At 41.2% G+C, this 15,389-nt stretch overlaps 2 protein-coding genes and 1 long non-coding RNA gene across 4 annotated transcripts; 2 read left to right on the plus strand and 1 right to left on the minus strand.

The window, feature by feature from the left end:
• The first annotated feature begins 1,107 nt into the window (after positions 1-1,107).
• Positions 1,108-2,589, plus strand: LOC145707248 (putative carbonic anhydrase 3). The gene is made up of 6 exons (XM_081784742.1): positions 1,108-1,181; positions 1,326-1,578; positions 1,619-1,823; positions 1,866-2,070; positions 2,109-2,222; positions 2,296-2,589. The coding sequence occupies exons 1-6, from the start codon at positions 1,169-1,171 to the stop codon at positions 2,574-2,576; spliced, it is 1,071 nt and encodes a 356-aa protein (XP_081640868.1). The 5' UTR covers positions 1,108-1,168; the 3' UTR covers positions 2,577-2,589.
• A 4,324-nt stretch (positions 2,590-6,913) lies between these two features.
• On the plus strand, positions 6,914-7,881 carry LOC145708332 (uncharacterized). 2 transcript variants are annotated; one of them, XR_014134821.1, is made up of 4 exons: positions 6,914-7,049; positions 7,375-7,542; positions 7,587-7,697; positions 7,787-7,881. It is a non-coding gene; the product is annotated as an uncharacterized LOC145708332 (long non-coding RNA). The 2 variants fall into 2 exon arrangements; XR_014134822.1 differs by having other exon boundaries at positions 7,386-7,542.
• A 303-nt stretch (positions 7,882-8,184) lies between these two features.
• LOC145710648 (N-chimaerin-like) lies at positions 8,185-14,060 on the minus strand. The gene is made up of 10 exons (XM_081788443.1): positions 13,911-14,060; positions 12,685-12,803; positions 11,159-11,214; positions 9,994-10,373; positions 9,566-9,836; positions 9,264-9,521; positions 8,957-9,188; positions 8,726-8,860; positions 8,574-8,679; positions 8,185-8,532 (listed from the first exon to the last, which is right to left on the minus strand). Exons 2-10 carry the CDS (start codon positions 12,707-12,709, stop codon positions 8,340-8,342), a joined length of 1,656 nt encoding a protein of 551 aa, XP_081644569.1. The 5' UTR covers positions 12,710-12,803; positions 13,911-14,060; the 3' UTR covers positions 8,185-8,339.
• Positions 14,061-15,389: the final 1,329 nt, after the last annotated feature.

A 15,389-nucleotide genomic window follows, 5' to 3' on the forward strand; every position in this document is an offset into this window, starting at 1 on the left:
TCTGTAGCTATATAATTTTAACTGCATAATTTGCAGTGGAAAAGACCTTCTATATCATATACCATTTATATTATAAAAGTATATTTGAGAACCATTTCTGAGAAAGTGTTGATTAGAAATGTTGCTCTGTCCAAGAATTTCGCGAATTTTGCTCTTTATGCTAAACAAAGCATTGACACAGATCTTCTGAGCACAAGTGTCTTGATCGAGGCATTGTTTAGTCGATAACGGGCCAGATATTCCGATTTGCGAAGTTTTAAATTTAACATCTGAAAAATAATTCACAATTTAAATTTCATTCAAACCTATCTCGTAAGAAATTTCCTCCGTAACCGCTACGCATCGTCGTTTAAGTTCATCTTCTATCGCAGCGAAGATATCTCTTGGAATGTAGAAAAACTCTTCAAGACTAGAATTATTATAATAAAGCGAGCACATGCGGCTTAATGAAAATAAACAAAGAAAACCTGATCGAAAACAAAATCATTGAGGATGCATTGTCCAATGTTTTTGGAGAAGCCAGATACTTCCAATTGCTATAAAGATATCCAAAATATATTTTCTCATCGCTAAATTCCGGTAAATGTTTGAAAATATTCTCAGTAACTATCCAAGGCAAGCTTCTCATCTGCAAAAACATAATTTTCTTGAAATTAAAAGACTTCAAGTCGTCGAAAAAATGAAATGAATTAAGAAGAGATCGATATTTTGGCTCTCGCTCAAGTTTTTCTCCTCACTAGCCAAACAAAGAATTTTTTTCATCGAGCATCTACTAGTAGTGATTCATTTAAATACAGCGACACTGAAACTATTTATGAAAAATGATGATATTTTAATAAACCATACATTTGAGGGAAAATATTTTTTAGAAAAGCTTCAATCATGTTTAGACCGAACCGAATTTTACAGTTTGAGAAAGCTGGCAAAAATCCTCTCAAGCAAAAATCGTCTTGGAACACGATTGAAGTTCTGCTTGACCGATTGCACCGATAACAATTCCATCATTTGAAAACAAACAGGTTATCGGTTTCTGTATCTACCTAAGTTCCATCTCACCACTCAAGCGCTAAATTTTCGCGTATAAAAGTACCATCGATGATCGAAGAAGGCAGACCAGTTTTCGTTTGTAGAATAATTCTCACTCGAAAAAGGCAGAAAATCTTTAAAAATGAAACTTTTTGGTAACTTTTTTAAAAAATCAAGAGAGCAATTTCTATAATCGCTATATATTGTTAATAACTATTAGTTATACTTCCTTTTTAATGTTCTCATGTATATAAATTTCCAGAGATATTCTTCGTTCTAAAGAGTAGCCTCAATTTCAGGAACATTCGTATCTGTCGTCCTCGCAGCCCCCGCGGTGTATGATTACACTGCTCAATCAACTGCTGGTTCTGTGTGGGATCAAGGCGTCTGCCAAACTGGAACCGGGCAAAGTCCGATCGATGTCGACGAAAGTAACCTCACAACAGTCACGGAGAAGTTCGACAAATTCACCTTCGTCAACTACGAAAATCCCCACAAATGGACTGTCAAAAATACTGGTCACGGAGTGAAGATCGTTCCAGACGTCGAAGAGTACTAAAACAACATAGTGCATCTCTAAACTAGATTTAAGCATGACTTTTACCGGAGGAGCATTCTCTGAGGAATACAAACTCGCGCAATTCCACTTTCATTGGGGACAGGGCGACGGGCAAGGCGGCTACACTGGTGGCTCAGAACACACTTTCAATGGAAACCACTACTTTTCTGAAGTGCACTTTGTCCATTACAAATCTTCCCACAGCGATTTGTCCGCAGCTGTTGCCAGTGGAAATCAGGTATCCGCCGCAATGTATTTCTAGAGGCATAAATTTGTTAAGGACGACCTGGCTGTTCTCGGTTTTTGGCTTGAGATTGATGACAGCATCGATGAAGGTCCATTCGATTACCTCATCACCGACATCGTCGATGATAAAGTCCAGGCGTACAACAATGTCACCGAAACCAATGAAGTTATCTTCTGGTCTGCAAATCATATCATCGATACCGATGACGTTGGTTCTTCTTCATTTTACAGATACGACGGTAAAAAAGACAATTTATTCAATTTTCTAATTGTTCAGGCGGTCTAACAACGCCTACCTGCAATGAGATAGTTACCTGGACGGTTTTCAAAGATACTATCAAGATCAAAGCCGCCACAGCTGCCAAGATGACCACATTTTCTAATGATAATCAAGGAACGTTTTTAATATATTCTTTGGTCGAAATTTAAAGCAGTTTGGAAGTGGATAAATTCAAAAACGTGAAAAGGTGCTTTGGTTAACAACTTCCGGGAAACACAGGACTTGAATGGACGAGCTGTTAAATTCTACGACGGATCGCTCGCTAAGGATCCAAGCGCGCCAACATCAACACCGACAACTTCGAACAACACGGAAAAGAAGAGCAAAGTGGACGCGAAGGTCGCTTTCGGAATGCTGCCAGTTTCGTTCGAAGACCCACTCTCTGGCGAGGTCTCCACCGTCATGAAGCCTGTCCAGAAAATTATCATGTGTTTTACCAACTCTGATCTTTGCATGTTCCAATAAACGAATAGAATCCAATTCCATGAACACAAACATTCGCAATCCGAGCAATAACTTCACGACAATTTAATCATTGTCATATTTCTGACCGCGAGTTACACAAAGTTAGCGGCGAAACAAAATTATGATAATATCTCCACTCGAAACGTCTTTTAATAATTCGTCCTCCGATTTTAAACTCCGGTTAAGATAATTTATCTCCAAGAGATAAGTCCGAATGGAACCTTGTCTCGATTTCGTTCTAATTTTTAATATTACGTTTGAATTTTTTTTTTCGATTTATAGGTTTCTTTTGAATAATAGCTGGATTTCGTCGTTATAAAGATAAGTTTTTAATATTCGCGTGTTTAGTGGGAGGACAATCACCTGGCTTATGAAACCGGTTATTCTAAAAAATGAGTATTATCTTCAAGAGCCCCGGGAAAACTAGTGCTTATTGTTAATGAGTTATTGAGATAAGCGACTACTAGAAGAGGCAATTAGACTAGAAGAGATACTATCGACGTTGTAGTGAGAATAACTTGGTTATTTTTGATGATAGTTTAATCTTGCTGAGTCTAAATAAAACACTCGTAAACGAATCGATTGAAATTAGCATAAAATGAAGCGACGATTTCATATTCTATAGACTATAGTCCAAAATAATTATGAGTTTTCAAGATCGAGGCATATTCTTGGACGAGAGTAGGTCTGAGTTTGTAAAGGGTTGTTATGAAGAAGTTTAGATTACTTTCACTCTGCGACGATCATTGCTTTTCTAGCATTGTCAACCTTTCTTTCACTCGTCTGTTGGATAGCTGTCGGGGTCACTTGGGTATTAATAACTTTTTCAGAGTCTTTGTTGTTTTTTATTCAGGTATCTCTAAATGAAAACGAAAAGCTCCAAGTCATGATGACGATACAGACTGCCTTTGACCCGGATTTATTTGAGCCAACGACAAATTTCGTTGGCTCCCAGAAATCAGATGCTGCGTTTAGTGAAAATTCAGGAAAGAGTTTTGTATTTCAAAGATGGCTTTTCTTTTGCACCCAATAAAAAGGATGAATACAGCCTAATAAAACTCAGAATTAGTGACCTTGCAACAGGTAAATGAAATCACCGATATGGAAAATTCATCTACCACTTGCTACAGTCTGTAAGTGTCCCTCGAGGGCATAAATATGATTGGGATAAACCATTTAGATACCAAGACAGCATGGAAGAATTCTGCGATTACAGCGTCTGTGGAACATATGTGTAATTTTGAAACAACGTTGCGAAATAAAGAATGAATGAAAATTGTTTGAAGTTTATTGTTTCTCTTTGTTTTCTCAATACTGTGGCGAAATTGACTTTTAATCGGCGTTTGGGCGATCAAACGCTTCCATATGGTAACCCTCGATGGGATCCGAAAGGCCTCCAATATATTTTTCGTCGGCTTCTTTTCCCATGGAAGAGCTGAAGACGGGAGCGGACCCCTGCGGGTCACGGGCGGATGCGCTGAGAGTCGGTTGCTCAAAGGGACGAAATGCAAATTAGCTCAGGCGAACAGTTGATCAAAGGGCGAATTATTGGAAAACACGGCTTTGTCCGGAACCACTTAACAGAATTCGCCGACTTAGCCTGGATCCCATTATGCCGAATAATGGTGGAACGGATGGAATTAATCGAACTAGGAAATCGGTTCAACATATTGAAATTTGCAGGCTGCGTTAAAAAGCCTTTTAGGAAAGAATTAAACTCGATGGTTTTGGGAGTTATGGGGCACGTTGGGAGCAAGGACTTTTGCCTAACTCATCCGATTACTAAAAACGATAAAAAGAGACGCGCCCTTATCGCGTGCTCACCGAAAACAGTGCTACAAGACTCCCTTCAACTGGGAAATTTTGTAATTCTCGAACAGATAAACTACGTTTGAATGCTTTTATTGAACTGCTCATAAACGGGTTTGAAATGCCGTAGCTTTCTAAAGGAATGCATGTGAATTTAAGTGGAGTTAGTTGAACGTTTTCCCCGGGGCGCTCCTCTCCCTTTAGAAAGCATTTCTCGTGAGCGTGGCTTTACGTCAAACATAAAATAAGCGGAATTACGCGGCGCCACTTATCTCGAGTGGCAGCTCGGCCGAGGGATGTAATCAACACATTCCAGCCACATGCACCGAAGCAGTAGCACCACAGCAGCTGCCAAATTACGCCGAAGAACTGCTTCTAACGCGTTCACTCTCATATTCAAGGTGAGATTGTCTCACCATGAATTTCGGTTTCGTAAAACCATCGCAACGTGTCTTGTCGCCATATGAAACACGGCCAAAGGAAAATATTTTGACGACAATATGGCCCCTTATTTCAAACCTGGCCTCTTTGTCGATCATAAAACAATTGGAAATTTATTTCCCACGCGTTGTCTCCCGCGAAGAAGGTGCCTGAAAATATTAAGGAGGCAATTAACATCTGTCATCGGGCTGTAAGGAGAGGCGCCACCAGAAGGCGCAAAGTGTCGACCCCCTGCTGGCATTTCTCAAATATAAACCCTTCCAAAGGGGCAACAACTCACAAAAATCATTAAGCTTCTTCAAAACACAGCGAAAAATGACTAAAAAAGCCTGCAAAGCCACTGAAAAGCCTGCAGTTCTGAGAGAGATCAATGGCAAACGTACCCTTCAGAATTCAATGAAGAAGAGCTTCGCGAAACCGGTCATTTCTACCGCAAAAGTACTCACGATCGAAAACATGACGCAACCTAAGAAACGAGTGCCGACGCCTGCGAGCATCGATGACATTTGCACACGTGAAGTCGACAATCTTATCACTACAATCCAGTTCCTCGAAAATCTTTGCCACAAGCACGGTCTTTCAACGAAGCTAGAAGCTCTGCAGCATCAAAACTTTTTGAAGAAATTGTGAAGTCCCATTTTTCAGCTTCTCTTTTCTTATATTTTCCCTGATTGTATATAACACGAAAACACATATTCAACTTACATTTTTATTTCATTTACTTTCTGAAGACACGTTTGATCAGTCAGGAGCGACATACTTTCAATTCAATATAATTTTTGTTTGACATAAACTCGAACAGCAGATAAAAGCGCTTATCGATGATGTCCCGAAAAAAAGGAAGCTCTGGTGGCGAGACCGCAGCTAAGGGACGTACAGGCTACCGGAGTAGAGGTACGGTGCAGTGCGGCTTCAAACCAATGGTGCTTGATTATTGTGGTGGCGTCGCGGGCATTACGGGTGTGCACGCCGCACGCTCGCTCATTTGCTACTAGGTGTGGCATTACCGCACCCTTCACGGAACGGAGCTGTCTTGAACACTTGTGCTTCGCGGAACTATCATAACACCCTTTCATGAAAAAAACCCGAAAACGATTCCCCTACCCTCTTGGAGCTGACATAAAACTTTCTTTGCTTTGCCAACCTTAGAGTGGGATCTACTAGACAATTTATAACTTTTAATTCTCTTAAAATGCCGATTTTCTAGTCCGAAACGATGAAACACTAAGTTAGCAATGGAACGCAAGTTTAATAAATAAAGGGAAATATTGCTTTTGAACGTTAGGGGTCGTCCACCTTCCGAAAACGTCAGAAAGTTTATGTGTCAATTGCCAGTGAGTATACAGAACCCGTGACCTTAGCGTTGTTTCTTTTCTATTTTCGTCAAAATACGAGTCCGTCCCGGACGGTTATAGAATCATCTTACCCACATCAAAGATCTGATCGCTATTCCCGTTCTTGATGTCGTTTATCCACGTCAGCTTCTGGTTGAGAGCCTTTTGAAATGAAATTTCAACGCGTTTTTTTAGACCAGTGTGACAAAAAGAGAAAACTAACGAGTAAGTTTGCTTTTGCGATACTCTTGGCATCTTTCAAGAGCATGGGTACAAGCTTTGATTGCGATGTGCCTGACTACGTACGTGTCCTTGAAATCGATTGAACGCGGACGCAGGTCAAGGCGCCGCCTGCAAATTTGGCTTAATCGGTTCTCAACGGCGTCTCTCCGCCAAATGCAACCAGTCAAATGCGCAAAAGCTAGTGTTATTAACCCGTTTATCACTTTCAATAAAGCATACTGGCATAGAAGGCTTTTATAAGAGCTAATCATTAAACAAAACAAAATCATAAGTCTTCTAAGCAAACAAAGCCGTACGTAAAATATTTTTCTGTGTTAAACCGCTTCTGGAGTATTTTGTACTGTGAAATTACTGAGTAAAGGCTTATCCCTGAGGTTACGCAAGGGTGGTAGTTAGTTGCGATGATAACGGAGCTGTGATGGAGGTGGAGCTCAGTGGTGCCATCATCACCACCATCAATGATCCACCTAGAAAATGCCTCGCGGCATTCGCGCCATAACACTTTTAAAATAATATCTCATAACCTTCATTCAACCAATTTACTCATCTACCATTTTTGAAAAGCGTCAATATTAAATATAGGCCGAGAGAAACTAATTTAATCCACTTCAAGAAATCGTCACCCTCCGATCGAAAGAATCAAGAGGTAAAAGTCAATCAAGCAAAAAAACCCTCAAAAACCATGCTAGATTTGTAACTCACGAGATCCGATTATATCCATCTCGTAGAATAAACGAAGAAGATTCATAATTCTAAATTGCATTCAATAAATTTCGATAAATACAGTCATTAAACAATTAACACAGTTAGTCGAGGAGGTGCGTACGTGATCCCGAAAATGATTTTGACGATGGTCAAGGGCGCAATATGAGAAAATCTATAATTCGGAATGGTGCACTAGACGAGTATCTCCAGCATATATTTTCTCACACGCCTAAGGGCAATCCACATCTTCATATTTTTTGTTTAAGACAATTGTTAGAAACATCGAAGAGCCGTTAAACAGAGCAGCTTTTAACTTTACGCCATGAGCCACCACATCCCTCAAGACATTCTCCTCGGAATCGAGAACATTTCAAAGTCGGGCACTGGCGCAACATGGAGCTTGACAAAAACTTCGCAGGGGCTTTCATTCACAGGTAAATCTTGTCAAATACGATTTGAGTTGTCATATTCTACTTAGTCACCTATCCCGAGAACTCCGGATGCGGTGCGCAAGACGACTCCTACGATTCGGCCAGCTCCACATATTCAGACAGCGACGATACTCTCTCCTTATACTCCCTCGATAGCGGTTCATAATTTTATCATTTTGCATATTTATTTTTAATTCAGCAGCATTAACATCTCTTCAGCAGATCAGTTAGGTAACCAATAATTTAGGAGTTTCCAGCTTGGGTTGTCCCTAGCCTTCGACTTTCATCAACGAGTTCCGGCCCTTGTTCTCTCCTGTAAATATCTTTCTCGGCGAAATAAATGTCAAAAAAAATGAATATTTCTGATCATTATGAACATTGTTTTGTTTGTTTTGTAAATGTTCCGATAATTACGAGAAGAGCTTGTTATCTAAACATCAAGTGTTTATTGTTAAAACGTGATCAGCAAAGTATCATTATGTTGAAAATCAAATGACAATCGTCGTCATGTAATTTTTATTAGAGACAAATTGGCAAAATCAAAAAAAGGATGTGAAGAGAGCGATTTTCTGTCTACAATACTGTCGATACTGGACCATTCTTACTGGTCTAAATAAACAAAGAAAATATATTAATTCATGTTCGAATTTTATTTGCGTATTTTCACAGGGTCGATAAATATTTGCAGTTGAACATAAAGCATCGGAATCGCGGAACGCTCCGTTTTTTGAACTTTTTTATCTACCCATTTTTCGGAATAGTAAATGTAGTTGTGCTTCTTTAATTTAGTTTCGTTTCACTCAACTTCGGGTAAACACCAAGTGCTGATGCTCAATCAGAAAAGACACGAGCCGTTTCTGTGCTTGAGCCTCTTGAACGGCTTCAGAGAGTTGTGTTGCGTTCATTTGCTGCTTCCCGCGGCATATGACTGGTCCGAAACAGACGCCGAGATTTCCGGCGGTCATTTTGTTGACGTTGCTACAGCTCTCGACTCTTAATTCGATTAGTTCCTTTCTAGTGCGGGTACCAATTACCGTGAAAGATGGCTGATGAGAAATCGGAGAGTGGACAAGTGTGCGGGATGCAATGAGTCGAATGCAGTCTTCATCATATTTACTGCGATTGCGAAATTTTCAGTTGCTAGAATTAACGAGTTAATGTCCAATTCAGTTTGACATAGACTTACATAAATCGACAGCATTGTAAAGTCGAGCGACAATCGAGTCATCAATCAGTGCTTTTGGAAGTTCGCGGAGATAGAGCTTGAGGAGCGAGGCAAGGGAGTAACTGTCAACTTGGTCAAGCTGCACTTCTGCCACACCTAAAATGCGTTTATGAAATAGCGTGCGACTGTTTAGATTATATTTGTAGTGGAACAAATGTTCATCTGTCTCTTATCGTTTTGCAATGTACTTACTGTGGTCGATCTGTGCTTTCAACTTGTCAATCACGCTGCCATCTCCGTTCTCGCGATAGAGTCCCTCCGTTCGATAAGCGCCGCGCCGTTCTAGCTCCGAAACTACGAGCCCAACAACCAACGGCCTCACAGTACCATGTAAATTGACAATGGAGACAAGATCTACGCCGAAAACCTTCTGGACTAATTTCGGATCCGGACAGCAATCATTCGGAATGTGTCGTGAGCAATTCTAAAATCAAAATTGAAATCAAGGAAGAAAATTTCTAAAATCAAGAGGATTTCGTGCTCGCTCAGCCTTTCTCACCTTATGAGCAGTTGTGCCACAGTCTGAGCATTGGACGCCTTGGTGAACAAGACCCCACATGTAATTTCCGCAGTAGTGGCAGTATCTGTTGGTTTTGAGATTAGCAACTTTGAAATTGTGTTCTTTCTCGTAATGGGGACCTTTGAGGCAAGATCTTATTGCTGTGGCTGGTGTTGATTTTGAACGAGTGACTGGTGCGGGGCGGGACTTTTTCTTCGAAAAGTTTAAGCTTCGTCTGATTGATGAAAATACAGAGCGCTAGAATTATTAGTTTATAATCATAATTTGAGAGAATAATGTACCTTCTTCGCAGAGGTGGGTGACTGGAGACTCTCTGATTCGGAGGAGGTAGTTGATTGCCTACCAGTAGAACCAGTGGACATGTTAGAAAGAGAAGACTTCTGTGTCCCAATGGTTCCGAGAGAAATTTTGCGGGAAAAGTCAGCTGAAAAATCCGAATCCGAAATAGCTTCATAAACCGGCTCGGAACAAGACTCGTCAGACTGCGAGTAGAGGCCGGATGACGAGGACTCGGAAATGTAGGAATCAACGGGCATCGCAGCGTATGGGGAACTAAATATTCTTTTTTACGATGGCGCCATTAAATTATACCACTATTCAAAGTTTCGGAAGTCGAATCATTGGTTGAGGAATGAGAAGGTGACTCAAAAAGTTAGATTCCCCTTCCGCCAGCACAATAAAGGCAAAATCTCGTTTCAATCTTGTTTACCTTTGGACCATTCTAGCGTCAATCTCTTCTTCTGATTCGATTGCGCGTTTGATGTCAACGTATACGGATGTCTTCTCCATGTTGTCAATGTAGCTTTTTGCGCGATTCTCGATGAAAAGATGAATAAGGCCATCGCGAACAAGGTCGATCACATTCTCGAACGACTTTTCGCCAACAGAGTACAGATGGTCGATCTCGTCAAAGAAGAGTCTGTAGTTTTTTATTTCTCCATTGCAGCGAAGAACGAGGATGTGCTGGGAGGCGTCAGAAGAACATTCCCGAATGAGGAATTCTCCATCAGATCTACAGAGGATTGAAGCCCGTTCTCTACTGATCTTGCCATGATATTCGAGTCCAAAATAACTCGGTCTTGAGTCGACCTAAATAAAGCTGTTATAAGTTGAGAATTTCGTTCTGGTAAAATACTGTATTTGGTATTCATCAATTTATCTAGCTTAGTGAGAGGGCAAAACTTCTGGCGGACTTCCTTGCGATTTCTTTAAGGGGCATTCAGGCACTGATAGGGAAGTCTATCTCGAAAATGTTTGACTGGAACCCACATAGGATGCGCAATACGCTCACTTCGGAAGCAGTAGTTCTAGCTCGGCACAAAAATGCACTGGTTAGATTTGGTGCTAATTGACGCGGGAACTTGGTAAAACAAGATCCTCGAAAAACTGAGGCCACTTCCGCCAGTAACCAAGAAGGTAAATGCAACTGCGGCTTGGCAGATCTGGGCGGCCCAGATTTTATCAGCTCACATAATCTTCATACTAACTTGTCACTGAACGGTTTTTCGAAGGTGTTATCGATTTTGTCTTCGATAAAACAGTCAAGAGCACAAATTTTTCAAGATAAACAAGCATCCATTATTTTTTACAGGAAGCATCATTAATCTACTACGGATCCACGGAGATGCATGCTCCATTGCTCCCATAGTCAGAGTTTGTTGCTTATTGCAGATTGGGTTAGTTAGGAGCGGGCGGCATGACCTTCCCGCTTGGTTGGAGCTAAATCACATTTGGCAGAAACAAGTAGCCGACCAGAAAATAACGTGATCAAATCTGATGAGAACCTTCGTACAAAAAACACCCCGGAAATCAGTCAAAAACAAAGCCAGTAACCTCTACTTAGTCCAGATTTTTGGGATTTTTGTACGACTTACCAAGTGACGGCAGTGGCGTGCTCGTGGGTTTGGGGCCATTTGCTCGAGCTCCAACACTAAAAAAGAAAGATTAGCTTTTCTGAATTTTACTATTGGTAAATTAAATGTGATGGTCAAGAATCAAGTCTCCAGTCAAGGACGGGGGGGCTCCAGTCTGGGTGGATACTACTTCCGGAGCAATACAATGCCTTTTTGAAAAGTTGTGAGGCTTTTGCGTCGCTGTCTGCTCAAATATTGTAATAGTCGCTTTTGTCTGAACTCCGAAACGCGGAACGTGTGAATGTTTTGGGCGATTTTGTCAGTTCGCTGCCCGGGCAAGTATCAAAGAGATACGCCTGTCCGAGCGCTCGGCCTCTTATCTCCCCTTGCTAGAGGTGCACTCAACGTGCATCATAATTTCGAGCGAATGCCATCTCAACAAGCCTCTAATTCACAATTATCCTCGAGGGTAATTTCTACATCGAGAGAGAGAGAGAGCGAGAACGATCCCTATACTCGCGATCTCGTCGGAAATAGAATCTTTGAGCAGGATCGGACCCCGTGCGAGGTTTATTATTATGACACTTTGCTAAAATATTTAGCCTTCCTCCTCTCTGAGCTTATACAGATAGCCTGCTGAAAACTTCGGGCAGCGAGCCAACGCTTGAGAGCTGAAGCTCTCCCCAGGATTTGGATAATCCCTATTTGCGAGGAGAAACAACTCAATTATGAATCAATTTATTTGAAAGGTCTTATGCTCTCAAACTTGAGACAGTCTCTCTGGGACCATTTGTTGATGGTCAAGGGAAATTTAGGTAAAAGATCTCAGGGGACCAACACTTAAGTATATTAATTACCTCAAAAAGTCCGGTTTAAATCGATACAAGCGTATAGTCAGCGTTTTTTGTTAAAAAGGTTCGGAAGAAAAAATGCAAATCTAAACCCTTTTGTTTCAAGCTGATTTCTACCGGCGGCTCTCTGGTGATGCTGATGCAATTCTGGCTAAACGAATTATTCTGTTTTGCGTAAATCTTATTTCCACTCTTTCGCCGGCAAAAGGCAAACTTTATCTAAAACGATTTCCGCACTGGGGCCATGTCCGATTTCTTTCACATTTCACAAATGGAAGGGATGCAATCTGGGGACTCGCTCTGGGCCGTTGCCAAAAAAGAGCCTTGGAGTAATTTAGATAATCCGTCTGGTCATAGGTTATTGAATTGACAGATTTTCTTGATTGGACTAAGCGAATCGTGTTGAGTAAAAATAGCGGCAGTAGTACGTGTGGGAAGACGCATACGGGCTAAATTTAACCTGTTGATCCAGTTTTCAAGTACCTCCAGTTCAAATATACCCATAAAATAACTTGAGCGCGCGTTAGGATGATAAAGTTTAGCTGTGTGTGTCCACAGTACAAAATAGTAGATTTACTGCAGGCCAAAAGCAAATATTTAGGAGCTGTCCGAAGGAGAAACTTGAAGCAGGTGATACCACCCCAACGACTCTCAATTTCCCGTGTTTCCTTTTCTTCGTCATAGTACGCTACTTACAGTAATCATTTTGGAGTGACTGCATCGTGATGGAAGCTGAGGTTTACGTCGTTTGTTTTCTATTCTGATTCTACTTCGCACATGCGCTGACAGAAGACTTTCTGGCAAGGGAAAGAAACCTGAAAAAGTGACGTTAAGATAAGTGTTCTTCCCAGACGAAAAGGAAAAGAGCGATGAATGCACTATCGACGTCAATTATAACTCTCTTCATTACTGCGAAAATGCATAGAAATCGATCAGTGAGGAACCGCTCGCTCCCGTTTCTCACGTTGTTGTCGGGCCAAACCGTCGTGAGTTTAATATTCGTTGCAAAAATACCAATCACAACAACGCTCGGGCTCACAAGACGCCTGTGCACTAGAATGATTTTTAGTGTATCGTGTTCCTATGGACAAGTGGCAGGTTTTCCTTTCGAAATTGAGGCGCGCGTTTGATCTTTTATTTTAGGCCGATGCCGTCCAATTGACTAAATATAAGGACGGGAGAAAAAGAGAAATTCTGACACCGATCTTCCGGTCGCACCTTATAAATTCAGAATGATCGAAATCGCGATCCTGATCGAACAATAATCGAACCTCGCCATCTTATCACTGCAGGCGCGCGTTTTACCTATCGATCGCAACGCTCCAGGACCGATAAGAATCCTACAGAAGGTCTAATATTGAGTTTCTTGCTGCTCCCGATCAGAATTTCGATACGCAAAGTTCAATGTTTCCCGTCGGTCAATGTCGTTTGTTTCATTTGAGTACATGGGCGGGACATTTCACCGGAAAATACTTTATTTCCGCTAAAATTTCCCGCAAATAAGCCCGACAGGAAGTCGGCGCGCGATTTTAATCTCCCACGATAGATGCAGTTTTATTTTAAAAGAAAAATGTTCATTTTGGGTAAATAATCGGCCACTTGATCCGACACTATCGCCCCAGTTTCGAGTGTCTCATTAAATATTCCCATAAATGTGTTCTACTAAAATTACTTATCGACGAAAACATCGAGTACTAAGAGTTTTATTGGCGCACTACGAAATGAGAAATGTAAAATCTACCCTGGCGCGATAATTCTTCGTTTGGTTTATGATAATTCAACTTTCGCTACATAAAGTAATTAATTATGGTTGCAATCTAAAATCTACTGATGATGTTTATTTTGCCTGCGTGCAGAACCACGTTTTCTTTCACGTTTTCTAATCCGATCACTTATGAATAAATATGGAATCGTGACATTACCTGTCTGAAGTAGCGCGGCGCGGCGGAAACAGTCGTCTTCCTTTCTACTATCTCTTTCTCAGTTCGATAAAGAACCTCTATGGGATAGTCCCGTTAATGCTCTGTTAAGAATATTTAGAGATTTTGATTTCAGCTTGTTTGATTTTTCGCGACAGGCGCAAAAAGTGCGCTCGCTGCTGCCATCAATTCCGCGGCGCCTCGCTTAGCTTTAGTGGCGGCGGCGCATCGCGCATTTCTTTCCCAGCGTTTCTCCAGGTGCGATTTCTCCGCGCAAATTTCAGGCTTCCCCCTCGTTCCACCTTCTCCCTTATTGTCTCGTCCAACACCAGCACGATTTACATCAATCAAAGGCCATCGCTTACTCTTTGCTTCCAATTCCATGGGAAATCAATCATCAGAACGTTTCTCAAAATCCCATTTTATTCACTTTTGATCAAGGGTCTTTAATAATCGAGTGAATGTGTAGTTATCTATTCCGTTGCAAAACTGTGCAAATGATAAAAAAATTAGAAATTTGGGTAATGAGGAAATTTGACAAAGATATGATGATCTGACGTTTTTTTTTATAACAATCTCGCATTTTTAGAGTTGATGAAGGTCGCAATCATGAAAGTGCATGAAGTTTTCCTAAAAACAAAACCAGCAGGAACTAATACTATTTTGAAAATAGTATCGCACTCCAAAAGTCGCTTCATCAAATTGAATTTGTAAAAAAGTAAGAACCAGCTACAGTGTTTGTTTAACACAAAATAGGGAACAATCAAAAGAATAATCGTAATAATAAACACTCCATCCGGAGAGCGTAAAACGTAAGATTCTTGATGGTCACTGTGGCCTAGTCACAGTTGACCGACTTCCTTCCTACTGCATCACACCGCGAGGCGGTAGCCGATTGAAGATGGCGGGAACTGTGCCCAAATATATCTCCTTTAGCAATCATTATGACGCCTTGAAAGGCGGCCTGAGCTCATGGGTAGGTCAAGCTCGTGGCTTTTCTGTTCCGGCTGGGATGTAAATATTCGACTGCATTTTTAAAGGAACAAAAGTAAAGATATTCTGGATCGTAAGCAAGAAACAATAGCGCAGAAGGTTAGACTCATCACTATTAAATATTGAAGAGAAGTAACCGGCCCTTGCTATCTTGGAAATAATCTGGTCGCACGTAATTTGACGACTAAGTGATGAGGTACTTTGACCCAGTACAAGGTCAGATCGAGGCGAGTAACGGTTAGGAACTAGGGCAAATCGATTGCCCAACGAATTCGCAGCAGGCTGCAGCGATTTCACGCTGTGGTACGCGTGGATGCGCTCTTCACGTCGTATTTACGCTGTATGTCTTCGATTAGGCCCTTTTCCTTCAGAACCAACGAATAAGCTCACATCTTTTCGGCTTCCCTCGTAATTACAAACTTCGCACGAGTCAAAGCTCAAATAGGAGACTCACTGCCGAGGTAAAAATTTACAAGATAACGATATTAC

The sequence above is a fragment of the Oikopleura dioica genome, chromosome XSR, assembly GCF_907165135.1.
Source record: "Oikopleura dioica chromosome XSR, OKI2018_I68_1.0, whole genome shotgun sequence".
NCBI lineage: Eukaryota > Metazoa > Chordata > Appendicularia > Copelata > Oikopleuridae > Oikopleura > Oikopleura dioica.

What these genes read in the sequence shown, in the direction of transcription:
- LOC145707248 (XM_081784742.1), top strand. An exon ending in TTCATTTTACAGATACGACG is followed by an intron (nt 2,071 to 2,108) that starts GTAAAAAAGACA and finishes CTAATTGTTCAG; the next exon opens with GCGGTCTAACAACGCCTACC. An exon ending in CACATTTTCTAATGATAATC is followed by an intron (nt 2,223 to 2,295) that starts AAGGAACGTTTT and finishes CAAAAACGTGAA; the next exon opens with AAGGTGCTTTGGTTAACAAC.
- LOC145710648 (XM_081788443.1), bottom strand. Translation starts at nt 12,709, where the DNA reads ATGCAGTCACTCCAAAATGATTACT. An exon ending in GTGGCACAACTGCTCATAAG is followed by an intron (nt 9,189 to 9,263) that starts GTGAGAAAGGCT and finishes TTTTGATTTTAG; the next exon opens with AATTGCTCACGACACATTCC. An exon ending in CTCATCAGCCATCTTTCACG is followed by an intron (nt 8,533 to 8,573) that starts GTAATTGGTACC and finishes AATCGAATTAAG; the next exon opens with AGTCGAGAGCTGTAGCAACG.